The sequence below is a fragment of the Gambusia affinis genome, linkage group LG10 (assembly GCF_019740435.1).
Source record: "Gambusia affinis linkage group LG10, SWU_Gaff_1.0, whole genome shotgun sequence".
Classification (NCBI taxonomy): Eukaryota; Metazoa; Chordata; class Actinopteri; order Cyprinodontiformes; family Poeciliidae; genus Gambusia; species Gambusia affinis.
The window spans coordinates 4321451-4333551 of NC_057877.1; the positions used below are offsets into that span (position 1 = coordinate 4321451).

Here is a 12101-nt window from a genome sequence, read left to right on the forward strand (position 1 = left end):
TCTATAAATAATGATGATATAATGTTAGGTTGTATTTCTGCCAATTGCATAACTGCAGTACACTAGTAGTCTAATGTGCTGAGACACATTCAACACATTAGAGAAAAGTTTGCCTTTTGGTTCTGATTGGTTTCTAATCAGAATGTGTCTCAGCACATTCAATGCATTAGAAACCAATCAGAACCAAAAGACAAACTTTAGGTTCTGATTGGTTGATTCTGGACAGCAGCAGAATCTGAGTAATTTTCACAGATTCTCTGTCCCATTCACACCTTAGGGCAATTTAGAGAGATCAATTAATTTTATAGAATTTTTACCTGCTGCAGTTTTTATATATAGGAAAGTTTTAATTGTTTATTTTGGTGTTTTTAACTCTGAAATTGATCTTGTGTTGTTTCCATTGAGTTTTGAGTTAGGAATATTATTGATTTCCTAAATTTGTGTAAAGCATTGAATTGAATTGAATTTTTATAATATATAATAATTTTTATTATTATATATATAATAATAATAATATAATGCCCAGTGTTGGCAAAACCTGATAGTTACCTAGGTTAGTACCACCTGGGTGTGGGTTGGCGTAAAGGCCGAGCCCGGCATAGATTGGCCTTCAGGCCAAGGCCAACATGAACACCCTCCATGCAACCAGTAGAGGTTGGTCGCATGGACCTCCCTGGTGGATTGGAGGTCTGCCTTTCCTCGCGCCACACTGGTTTATTGAAGGTAAGTCTTTCTTCAGACCTCCCTGCTTGACTTGAGGTAAGTCTGTCTTCAGACCTCCCTGCTTGATTTGAGGTCTGCCTTTCCTCGCGCCACACTGGTTGATTGAAGGTAAGTCGTACTTCAGACCTCCCTGCTTGATTTGAGGTAAGTCTTTCTTCAGACCTCCCTGCTTGATTTGAGGTAAGTCTTTCTTCAGACCTCCCTGCTTGATTTGAGGTAAGTCTTTCTTCAGACCTCCCTGCTTGATTTGAGGTAAGTCTTTCTTCAGACCTCCCTGGTGGATTGGAGGTCTGCCTTTCCTCGCGCCACACTGGTTTATTGAAGGTAAGTCTTTCTTCAGACCTCCCTGCTTGATTTGAGGTAAGTCTTTCTTCAGACCTCCCTGCTTGACTTGAGGTAAGTCTGTCTTCAGACCTCCCTGCTTGATTTGAGGTCTGCCTTTCCTCGCGCCACACTGGTTTATTGAAGGTAAGTCTTTCTTCAGACCTCCCTGCTTGATTTGAGGTAAGTCTTTCTTCAGACCTCCCTGCTTGACTTGAGGTAAGTCTGTCTTCAGACCTCCCTGCTTGATTTGAGGTCTGCCTTTCCTCGCGCCACACTGGTTGATTGAAGGTAAGTCGTACTTCAGACCTCCCTGCTTGATTTGAGGTCTGCCTTTCCTCGCGCCACACTGGTTGATTGAAGGTAAGTCGTACTTCAGACCTCCCTGCTTGATTTGAGGTAAGTCTTTCTTCAGACCTCCCTGCTTGATTTGAGGTAAGTCTTTCTTCAGACCTCCCTGCTTGATTTGAGGTAAGTCTTTCTTCAGACCTCCCTGCTTGATTTGAGGTAAGTCTTTCTTCAGACCTCCCTGCTTGATTTGAGGTAAGTCTTTCTTCAGACCTCCCTGGTGGATTGGAGGTCTGCCTTTCTTTGGTCTCCTCTGTTTGCAGGGAGTCTTCTGTTCGCAGGAGGACCTCTGGTTGGGTGGAGACTCTCAGATGGTTGTTTTCTTCAGAAAGTTTCAATTTGATCTTCAGGTCTGCAACTTGACCCTGCAAAGATTTCACTATTTCCTCCTGATCTTTGAATTTGGCAGCTTGCTCAGCGTGACTTTTGAGCTGGTCCTCATATTTAAGTCGCACTTTATATCCTTCAATCATCACTTCTATCAGACCTTTGTGGCGGGAGGCATATTTTTCAGCCTCCATCTTGAAGTATTCCAGCTGTTTAAGAACACTCTTGTCATCTGTTACTTTGGAAGAAGAAACAACCTTTAATCTATCTTCACATTTAACTCGCAGGTGACGTTCTTCTTCCAACATTTTTTCCAGTTTTTTAATCTCCTCCTGCTGTGATTTCAGTTCAACCTGACATGCCATCCTTTGGTCTCTTTCCTCATGCAGTTCTTTTGTAAGATCATCTACCTTCTTTGTGAGATTGATAATGTGTTGGTTAGTCTCTTCCACGTCCTTCACTAAGGGGTTGCTCTTGAAGCCAGCAGAGGTGGTTGTTTTCTGCGCAACTTCCAATAATCTTGGGTGCTCAAAGTCGCCGGAAGGACTTGGTTTCTCCTCAATCTCTGCTGATTCATCTTCCAGCTCACTGTCATCGTCAAAGACAATGACTTCGTCGTAGTCAACTTGGATGTTGAGCTCCATCATGTCGATCCATGAAAGCTCAGCTGGGAATGCTTCATGGTCACAAATAGTCTGTGTTTGCTTCATGTCTGTATTCTTGTAAATACTTGCTTCTTTGAAATATCTCGTTTCGATGAATTTCGAACGTGCTCTGATGAGTGATCTGTTGCAATAGAACTGTGGAACAGGACTGAGAAAACGCTGTCTGTGAGCTACATTCAAGAGAGAGATTCCTTTGTGGTATCATAGAGTGATGACATCACTGCCGATGTCATCGATACCATTGGAACTGAACATTCTATTGTAGCCAGACATAAAAAAATATTTTGCTAGACAATATCAAACATTGAGAAGTTTTAATTTTTAAACATTATGAAGCCAAAAAAACCTCAGAAATATACAGGGCCAAGCTCGAGAATCAACTCAAACCCAGTTTCACACAAATACAAGGAAGCTAGCATAAATGTTTGGCTGTTGAAGGGGACGGTTCAAGGTCGCTATCAAGCTAATTTTCTTGTCTCTTCTACCAAGAAATATGCAAACACACCTTTATTTATTTATTTTTTTCTATGAATAAGCATTGAACTGCAGCTCAAATCACCGGTTAAACATTACCTACCGCAGCCACCAGGGGGAACAAGAGCAATTGATTTCTTCTTTTTGCCCATATCAAAATAGGTTTCTACATGATTAAATATATACTAATGTAAATTAATATCACAAAATTTAAATAAAGAAAGCAGACTACAGTGATGATAAATATATGGAAGAAGTCCGCAAAGGGAGTCGACTGCCCCTTCATTGAGTAGAAGTTCAATTTTATAAGACAACTGATTGCAAAAGGACAGAGCAGGTGTGTGGAGTTTTCAACCCCTAATTTCCTCCACGTCTCTCCTCAGAAAAAATAAATTTTAAAAAGTGAGATGAAAAGAATTATAGGTGATGGAGTTTTGTTTTTATTTTTATTGTTAATCATTTCAGGACAAGCCACAATATATCTGTTGTAGCTCTACTTCTGATTACCCCCTGGGTGTAATTTCATAATAATACACTATTGTCATTTGTCGTCTTTTCAGTGCAGAAAACACTGGCTACCATTCAGAAACAGTGGTAAAAACACATTTCACTGCTGATAACTCCAGACTCTACATTTAAAATTAAACTGGTCACCACTACGCTCCTTTATCTGTGGCACACTAACACTAAAGCAGAATGCTGAAAGTTGGCACAAACAGCTCCTTGGTGAGTTTGAGTGAGTAAATCAGAGGCAGCTCTGAAATGCATAGCAACAGGAACGCAGCAGATTTTGGAATGGGCTTTTTGAAAAGACAGACACATTTTTAGTATACTGGGCTGTGTAGCCGCCCACACGCTCCCACATAAATCCACACCAACAGGACAGGCTATCAAACGGAGAGGATGGCATGTTTTACACAAGCAGAACATTTCAATTACGTACTCAAATATTGTAAAGAAAAAAAATTATAACAAAAAGGACAAAACGATGCACAATGACCAACACCTACACAGAAATGAACATTAAGATTCTACAGTCGCCATAGCACAGCCATGCCAATCAATCTGCAGGTCTGACCAGAGTCTGTTCTGAATGTATATGAACAATCAATCTGCAAGAAGTCCTTCAGCTGAGACAGGAAACGTAGACCTCGAGGTCTGCATTTAGAGAGGGAATCTTTAAAACCTCTAAGAAACTACATGCATCACACAGAGCAGAATCTGCAAACAGGAAGCCACCAGAACCACGAGCGCAAACGATGCTGAAGTTATTGGAAGAAGGAAGTGCGGCCTCTAGTGTTTCCCTTAAAAATGGATGTAAAACGTTGTTGATAATCCGCTAATGTCGGAAAAACATTTTTGAAATTGCAATGTTTAAACAACAAACGCAATAGAGATCAATAAGTTTGTTCATGCAATAATTTACTATCAAACATACAGTGCCACAGATGAGCATATTCAAGGTCGAATTTTGTTTCGACTCTCCTCGATTCTTGAGGCCTTTTGCAACCCAAACACTCAAATCTGAATTGACGGAATTTTGTTCCAGATTTTTGGTGACTTTTTTTTTATTTCTAAAAATCCGTTCCTTATTCCCGCCGTTGTATTAGAACAGTGTTTCCCAACCCTGGTCCTCAAGGAACACTGTCCTACATGTTTTACAGGTTTCCCTGCTTTAATGTGCCTGACTCAACTGATTGCAGTTCAACAAATGCCTGTTAATCAGTGATCAATTGAAATCAGCTGGACTGAAGTAAGGAAATACCTAAAACATGCAGGGCAGTGTGCCTCGAGGACCAGGGTTGGGAAACACTGTATTAGAAGACAAAAACAAGACTACTCGAAGCATCTTTATAGATGCCAGTGTTCCCTGTTTAATTATTGATTCTCATGGCTGTAATTGGTCTCAGCAGGTGGTTTACCCGGGTCAGCCTTGCTTTGTCATGTTGTTAAACAAATCACCTTCCCGGTAAAACGGGATCAGGATCAACGGACCACGCCTGAAGCAAGCGGAGTAAATTGGCAGTCTTATGAGGAGCAAGCTATTTATCTCTTCAGTGTCATTAGCCTCTATATTTATTAAACCTTTTTCAATCATAACACATTTATCAGTTTTTGACCCAGAACGACTATAATAATGGACCAGGCATTAAGGGGAGTGCCTTCTTCCTTCTAGCACTTTCTGTAACTCCATCTTGTGGAGCTAGTTGTTTAACACGGAAGTCAGAGTACATTTATTGTGCAACCATTAAAATAGCTCCCTTATCTTTATTGTGCCACATACTGTAATGCCACACTTCAAATTTCTTTTAGCTTTGTTTTTTTTTCCACCAAAATGAATTCTCTTCTGTTGTCAATTTTTGAAACGAAAGACAATATTCCTTTCTGATAATAATAATAATTTAAAAAACAAACAAAGCGGACGCCCATTTTATAGCTGCTGGCGATGCCGGGTGGCTCTATTGTAGGAGCAAAGTCAAAGAGCCATAAAATGAGACAATGCTGGGGAAGGTTCCTGCTTCGTAGCCATTCAAGGAAAAGATCCCTCAGCTGTGAGGAAGGCCTTGGACCACAGGGACACCTGTTCTCAGGTAAGAGCTCACAGTTGGTGTTGGAAAAATTTTCTCATCAAAAAAAAAAAAACACCAATTTGAACTCGATGTGATGTTTTACTGGCATCTTATTCTAAAATGTCAGAACCCTAACACCATAATTCCTCTTAAATTATATAAGAGGAAATTTATGAAACGGCTACGATGGCGTATTCCACTGTAGATAGGATAAAAAGAGTTAATTTCAGCCAAAAAACTGACATTTTGAGAAGTCAAAAAATATGGAAATTTGTGAGTTTTAAAAGTCGATTTTTTTTTGTTGTGTTCTCGCAAATTCTCGACTTTTCAAACTCGTAAATGTCAAAGGTTTTTGTCTCGAAAATGTCTGACTTCTCAAAATTGTAGATTTTTTTGTGTACATGTACTTTATATATATATATATATATATATATATTTATTATTATTATTATTTTTTTTCTCCAGTGGTCACAATACACCGCAAACTAATAAGTGTTGAGAACAAATTGAATTTTAAAAAATAAAGTAAAATGACTTCATTGCTTATTGGATCGAACAGGGTCGAACTGTTCCACTTGAGCCTGCATTGTTTCCTCAGTATTTCTGCCTGACAAAGTATTTATTTTTAATTCCAGACTTACTAAATTGCTGCCATGCTGCACTTAAGTAAGGTACGACTGTTGAATTTTACTTATTCCTGCACATTTGTATAAACCTTAAACGCATCATGAAAAGTCATCTCGAGCGTGACTGTTTTCCAATCAGGGGGATTTCGTTTGGGTGGACTCCAGCAGTGGAGTCCCTATCGGGGCCGAAGTTACAGTTACCGACACCGGACAGCTTCAGCTCATCGACGATGAAGGAAAGGTACCACACCTGTATAATATCCGCTTCATTTCCACCCGTCAAACCCGCATTTAACCCTCCTGTTATGTTCCGGGTCAAATTGACCCGTTTTAAATTTATTTTATTTTTTTTTTTTTAAATAGTTGGAAGTAATTTTTTTTTTTTTTTTTGCATGAAACTTTTTCTATTTCTCTTAATAGGTGCACTCTACATATAAATTGAAAATTTATTCATTTTACACATTCGCACCACCTCATGGGTCTACTTTTTACATAAGTACTGTTTGGGTCAATTTGACCTGGCAGTCAAGTTAAAGTGCAAAAAATGCTTAAAAAATGTCCAATTCTGTATGTTTTCTTGCAGCTAGGAACCATATTTCTTATACCTAAATGCGCATGTGCACCACACGAACCCACTTTCTCACTATTCTCTCTACTTCACAAGGAAACTGCGAGAGAGCAGGTGTTCATACAATGTTTGGTACAATTTTCTGTTCCCGTGGATAAACTCCACCCACACTAAGTAGACACTCAGCAGAAGTGGAGGAAAACAGAACTACTCTCTGCATGACTCATTTATCTAGATTTTAATCAGCGAGTCAATTGGACCCTGAACAGTATGTGTGTCTCAAGTTCAATTATAAAGATCACCCATTGGAAAAAAAAAGTGTAATATAAAAAAAATTATAAGATGAATTTTAAGGAAATTATTGTTTTTTTTGCGTCACAATTTTTTTCAGTGGATATGTCCAAATGAGTATGTTGTTGTCATTGATCCTTAATTTCTGAGAAATAAAAAAAATCATTGCACAAATATTGATTGAAATGGTTAATATTGGAGTTAATAATCAGAGATAAAAATGTTTTGGAGGAATTTTTTGGTTTCTGACACTATTCCATGATTAAACACTCCCCGGGTCAAATTGACCCACGAACATTTTTGCTGTATCCTAGAAACGAACATAACAGGAGGGTTAATCCCTCTCTGAGTTAATTAATGGTCGTTTGGATGCAGGAGCACAAGATTAACAAGAAGACCCAGGGCAGCATCCGCCCCATGCACCCCAGCTCGGTGAAAGGTGTGGACGACATGATAATGCTGGGCGACCTGAACGAGGCCGGGCTGCTCAGGAACCTGCTGGTCCGCCACAAAGAGGGCATCATCTATGTAAGTTTCTGTTCCTGGGAGTCCACCCAGTTTTACGACGCCCATAACCGGCCACTGGAAACGCTTACTGGACTTGGCGAGCCGAGCGGCTCCGCTTAGACTTTGCCCCCCGGATTTATCACAGAGCTGTTTGTCTCCATAGAGACCAGGAAGGCGGTGTCGTCAGACAAAACGACGCTGCGTTTTCTGCGCCAGCTGTGCGTGGAGAATCATAAACCCAGAGATTCTGTTCATGTCAGTGTAGAAGGTTTATTTTAGTTACTCATCTTCTCACCAAGTGAAACGCATTATATATTTGTATATTGTTGTTTTTCACTCCTCTATTCCAGTTAAAAACATTATTTTTTCTGATGGAAACATGATATTTAAGATTAGAATGTTACATCAGACCAATCAAAAAAAACAAAAACAATGCCAACTTGTTAAATATGCATTAAGCAGGCACTGAAACTGAATGTTCAGCTAGGAACAATATACATCCCCAACACTACTACTTTAGAATACAAAAAAGTCAGATTGTGCTACATTCAAGTACAAAACAATAGCATGTTTTTGGTCATTTTAGAAAGCTAATCTCATTATTTAGATTTATTACACCTTTATTTCATGTCATTTTGAAGATTATGGCTTACAGAGAATAAAAACCCAAACGCCCAAATAGATCCAGATCTATTTGAATTATGCTACAGTGTAAGATAAAAAAAAAAAAAGGATTTATGGATCAATTTCACCTTTTATCTGTGCTTCAACCCCACTTTAGGACACATAAAAAAACCATCTAATTTTTAAAGTGCTCAGTTGGAAGTCATTTGACAAAATTCATTTTGGTTAAACTATCTTAACTTTTAACACCTTTTTAGTTCCTTTGTTATATTGACTTATTTTAGTCTTCCATTTTTTGGAAGACTAAAATAAGTCTTCCAAAAAGACTTATTTTAGTTTGTTTTGGTCAATCATGTTTCACCAAGGTTGACCTCTTTGGTAAAAAATAAACTGCAGCAAACCTTCTTTCAAATGGTCCACAAAGTGTAATTAGGAATTCTAAACAATGTAAAATAAATAAAATAAGACAAAACATTACATCGCTAAGAGCACAAAGCTTAGAATTAGACTGTATAGATCTGCTCTTATGGACTGGCTACTGCCGCCGATACCCAATGTAGAATTTGTTTCAGTATCAGGATTGACGCACATTAATATCGGATCGGTCCATCTCCAGTTCAGAATATGATTTACAAAACTCATAAAAATCTGAGGAATTCGAACCTTCGCAGAACTAAAGGAAACTGAGAAATCATTAAAATCTTAAAGGTCTACTAGGAAAAGTAAATTTAAATATGTATATATATATATATATATGTATATATATATATATATATATATATATATATATATATATATGTATGTGTATATATATATATATATATATTATGTTACACAGTCGTTCTGCGACAGTTTTTAGACATTAAGTCTGAAACAAGGGGCGTGCTGTGGTGGAGCAATGGCTAACATCTCTCTCTCTCTCTGTGTGTGTGTGTGTGTGTGTTTTCAGACGTACACAGGCTCCATTCTGGTGGCAGTGAACCCATACCAGCTGCTGCCCATCTACACCACAGAGCAGGTGCACATGTACACAGACAGGCGTCTGGGTGAGTTGCCCCCCCACGTGTTTGCCATCGCAGACACCTGCTTTTTCAACATGAGGCGCAACAAGAAGAACCAGTGCTGCGTCATCAGGTGGGCTCCAGGAAACGCTAAAGTGAAATTTTATTTTTAGTATCCCAGAAGTTACTACCATGTAAAATCCTTTACATGGCAGAAACAATGATAAAGTTGAAGGCCTGCCTGTAGCTTCTCATTTTGACACTTTTTTTTTTTGTGCCATTTTTTTAATATAAACTATTTATTTCAAAATTGTTCTCTTTAACGTAATTAAAGTGTACACTGCAAAAACACAAAAAGTATTTCTGGTTTAGTTTCTAGTGCAAATATCTTGGTACAGTTGAAACAAGGCAAAACTGAGTTAAAAGCAAAAGATAGAAGCATGTTTTTAGATCAATAATTCTTTAATATTGGTGGGAAAATGCTATTTCACTTTCAACAAGACATTTTGAAAGAATTTGCTGAAGCATCAAGTACAAAAAGAGAGGCTTGTGGGTCAAAATAGGTCATTTGATTCATCTTTATTCTGTGAAATGTGATATTAACGCTTTAGACCTTTTAGATTAGTCACACACTTCAACGTTGACAGCCCTAATTGAAATTAGTTTGATCTGAAATGTGATGTATAGCAAAAAAAAGAGAAATTGCAAAGAGGGCAAACACTTTTCTCAACAACAAGTTTGATTTTTTTTTTTTTTCTTGTGATCATAAGATTTCCATTTTCAAAATAAAAGTGACCGTTTCATGCTAAGGCAAAAAAACCAAGAAACAATAACAAAAAACCCCAAAACAAACAAACAAAAAAATATATAGATGTAATAAGCAACAGTCATTTGCGAGTGACTCAACAGTAATTCCTGACTCCTCTCCCGCCAGCGGAGAGTCTGGAGCGGGGAAAACCGAGAGCACCAAGCTGATGCTGCAGTTCTTGGCTGCGGTCAGCGGCCAGCACTCGTGGATCGAGCAGCAGATCCTGGAGGCCAACCCCATTCTGGAAGGTCAGTGGGGGGAACGATGGGAAAACGCCTCTAAAGCAGGCCGGTCTTCTTATCCAATTTTAACTTTTAATTTTAATCTTTTTTCCTCTCAGCCTTCGGGAACGCAAAGACGGTTCGCAATGACAACTCCAGCCGATTCGGGAAGTACATCGACATCAGCTTCACCAAGGGCGGGGCCATCGAGGGGGCCCGGGTGGAGCAGTACCTGCTGGAGAAGTCCAGAGTGTGTCGTCAGGTGGGAGGGGGTCTCCTGGTGTGACGCGGAGGTTTGAGTCGGTTTGTGTTGGGCTAAAGAGCGTTCTGGTTCACCAACAGGCCCCCGAGGAAAGGAACTACCACATCTTTTACTACATGCTGATGGGCATGAGTCCGGACCAGAAGAAGATTCTTTCCCTCGGAACGGCTGCAGAGTACAAATACCTGACCATGGTTCGGTTCTGATCCGTCCTGAGGCACTCGTAAAAAAAAAAAGGATCTCAAGTCGGGAATAACACGTGTTTTCGTTCCCAGGGCAACTGCACCAGCTGCGAAGGACGAGACGACGTGAAGGAGTACGCTCACTTCCGATCGGCCCTGAAGATCCTCACCTTCTCCGAGACCGACTCCTGGGAAATCTCCAAGCTGCTGGCCGCCATCCTCCACCTGGGCAACGTGAAGTTTGAAAGTAGGAGATGACGCATTGAGTCTTTTTTTCTCTTTTCTGCTCCCCCGGGGCTCAAGTTCTCTGCGTGCTTTCAGGCGTCATAATGAGCAACCTGGAGGGCTGCAACGTGGCCAAATCCTCCCACTTCAGCATGGCCAGCCAGCTTTTGGAGGCAGGTGACGTTTTTCCTCATCCGATGCCGCTGAGACCTTTTCTGAATGCGTGTCGTCGCGTCCTCAGGTGGATCCTACAGCGCTGGAGAAGTGTCTGACTCAGCGCGCCGTCACCACCGCCAGGGACACCGTCAACAAACCTCTGAACTCTGACCAGGCTCTGGACGGCAGGGACGCCTTTGTCAAAGTAACGGCCGCTTCCTCCCACACGTTTTCCTACCTGTTGAGCTCGTCTCCACCAGCAGCATCATGGCGGTTTTTTTTACATTTGGGTTTTCTGTGATCGACCCGTTGCACAGCGGTGGATAGTTGTGAAAGTAACAGTAAAAGTATTGACCTTTATCTTTAGAAACATTGGGCACTGTAGGAAATGCTTCTGCCTCGGTCAGAATGGATGATGAGAATCTAGTCGTCAGTTTTCGAGTTTTGCTACAGATATCCATTCGGAGTTAGGTCTGGACTTTGACTGGGCCATTTCAGTAGATGAGGATGCAGCATGCAAGCAGAGTGCAGCTCATTTACTTCAATATAAGTATTGGATTTTCTCAAATTGGCCCAAACATGAAAGCATTTCTTGAGACAAAGGCAATTCAAAACAATCAACTTTTTTTAAAAGTACACATCGAAAGTGTACAAATGAAACCAGCTAATGCAAACGCGGTGAACGGGCACAGCATATATTGTTGGAATGTGATGTAGTAGAAAGGATGTAAAAAGGATAACAGTAAGACAAAAAAATAAAGTCCACACCAAAAAGGTTTTGAGAAGAAAAAACGATCATCTTTATTTAAAAAATAAATAAATAAATCAGTTTGATCCTTCATTATACTTGGTTTTGGAGATAAATAATGCCAACATCTTCCAAATGCTAATAAATCCTTCCATACATAAACTCATTCAAAGAGTAATCCTCTTCATTTCATAAATTTCTTTTGACATTTAATATTCCTCCTTAAGTAGAGAAGCCCCAAATTTTACTTTTTTTTTTTTTTTTACCAGCTGCTAGCATCATTTTGGCCCATCATTTTTCTTCCAAGTTTGTTTTAGATATTTTTCTCCTCGGGTACATTGAGTAAAAGCCAAATTCTGTATCTGGACCAACAATTAAATAAATCTTTCTGAACAAATTCTGCCAGTCAGGCTGGGGATCTTGAACCCATCTGATATGGAAATGTTTTCCCAAA

At 39.7% G+C, this 12101-nt stretch overlaps 1 protein-coding gene and 1 long non-coding RNA gene across 4 annotated transcripts in view; both read left to right on the forward strand.

Annotated features, from left to right (window-relative positions):
- Window positions 1-540: 540 nt before the first annotated feature.
- Window positions 541-1496, forward strand: LOC122838277. Of its 2 annotated transcripts, none has more exons than XR_006371873.1 (3): window positions 541-903; window positions 1048-1191; window positions 1228-1496. It is a non-coding gene; the product is annotated as an uncharacterized LOC122838277 (long non-coding RNA). The 2 variants fall into 2 exon arrangements; XR_006371874.1 differs by having other exon boundaries at window positions 1048-1371; window positions 1444-1460.
- A 3363-nt stretch (window positions 1497-4859) lies between these two features.
- The window catches only part of LOC122838278 (unconventional myosin-VIIb), a 32678-nt gene continuing 25436 nt past the window's right edge, over window positions 4860-12101 (forward strand). Inside the window, exons 1-11 of one of the 2 annotated variants that reach the window (XM_044128802.1) lie at window positions 4860-5449; window positions 6064-6099; window positions 6194-6295; window positions 7289-7441; window positions 8994-9178; window positions 9980-10101; window positions 10194-10336; window positions 10417-10530; window positions 10612-10765; window positions 10840-10916; window positions 10985-11104. In XM_044128802.1, the coding sequence (XP_043984737.1) occupies window positions 6082-6099; window positions 6194-6295; window positions 7289-7441; window positions 8994-9178; window positions 9980-10101; window positions 10194-10336; window positions 10417-10530; window positions 10612-10765; window positions 10840-10916; window positions 10985-11104 (1188 nt within the window). In that variant the 5' untranslated portion in view covers window positions 4860-5449; window positions 6064-6081. The remainder of the gene's footprint in view (window positions 5450-6063; window positions 6100-6193; window positions 6296-7288; window positions 7442-8993; window positions 9179-9979; window positions 10102-10193; window positions 10337-10416; window positions 10531-10611; window positions 10766-10839; window positions 10917-10984; window positions 11105-12101) is intronic. The other variant, XM_044128803.1, reaches the window with a different exon arrangement.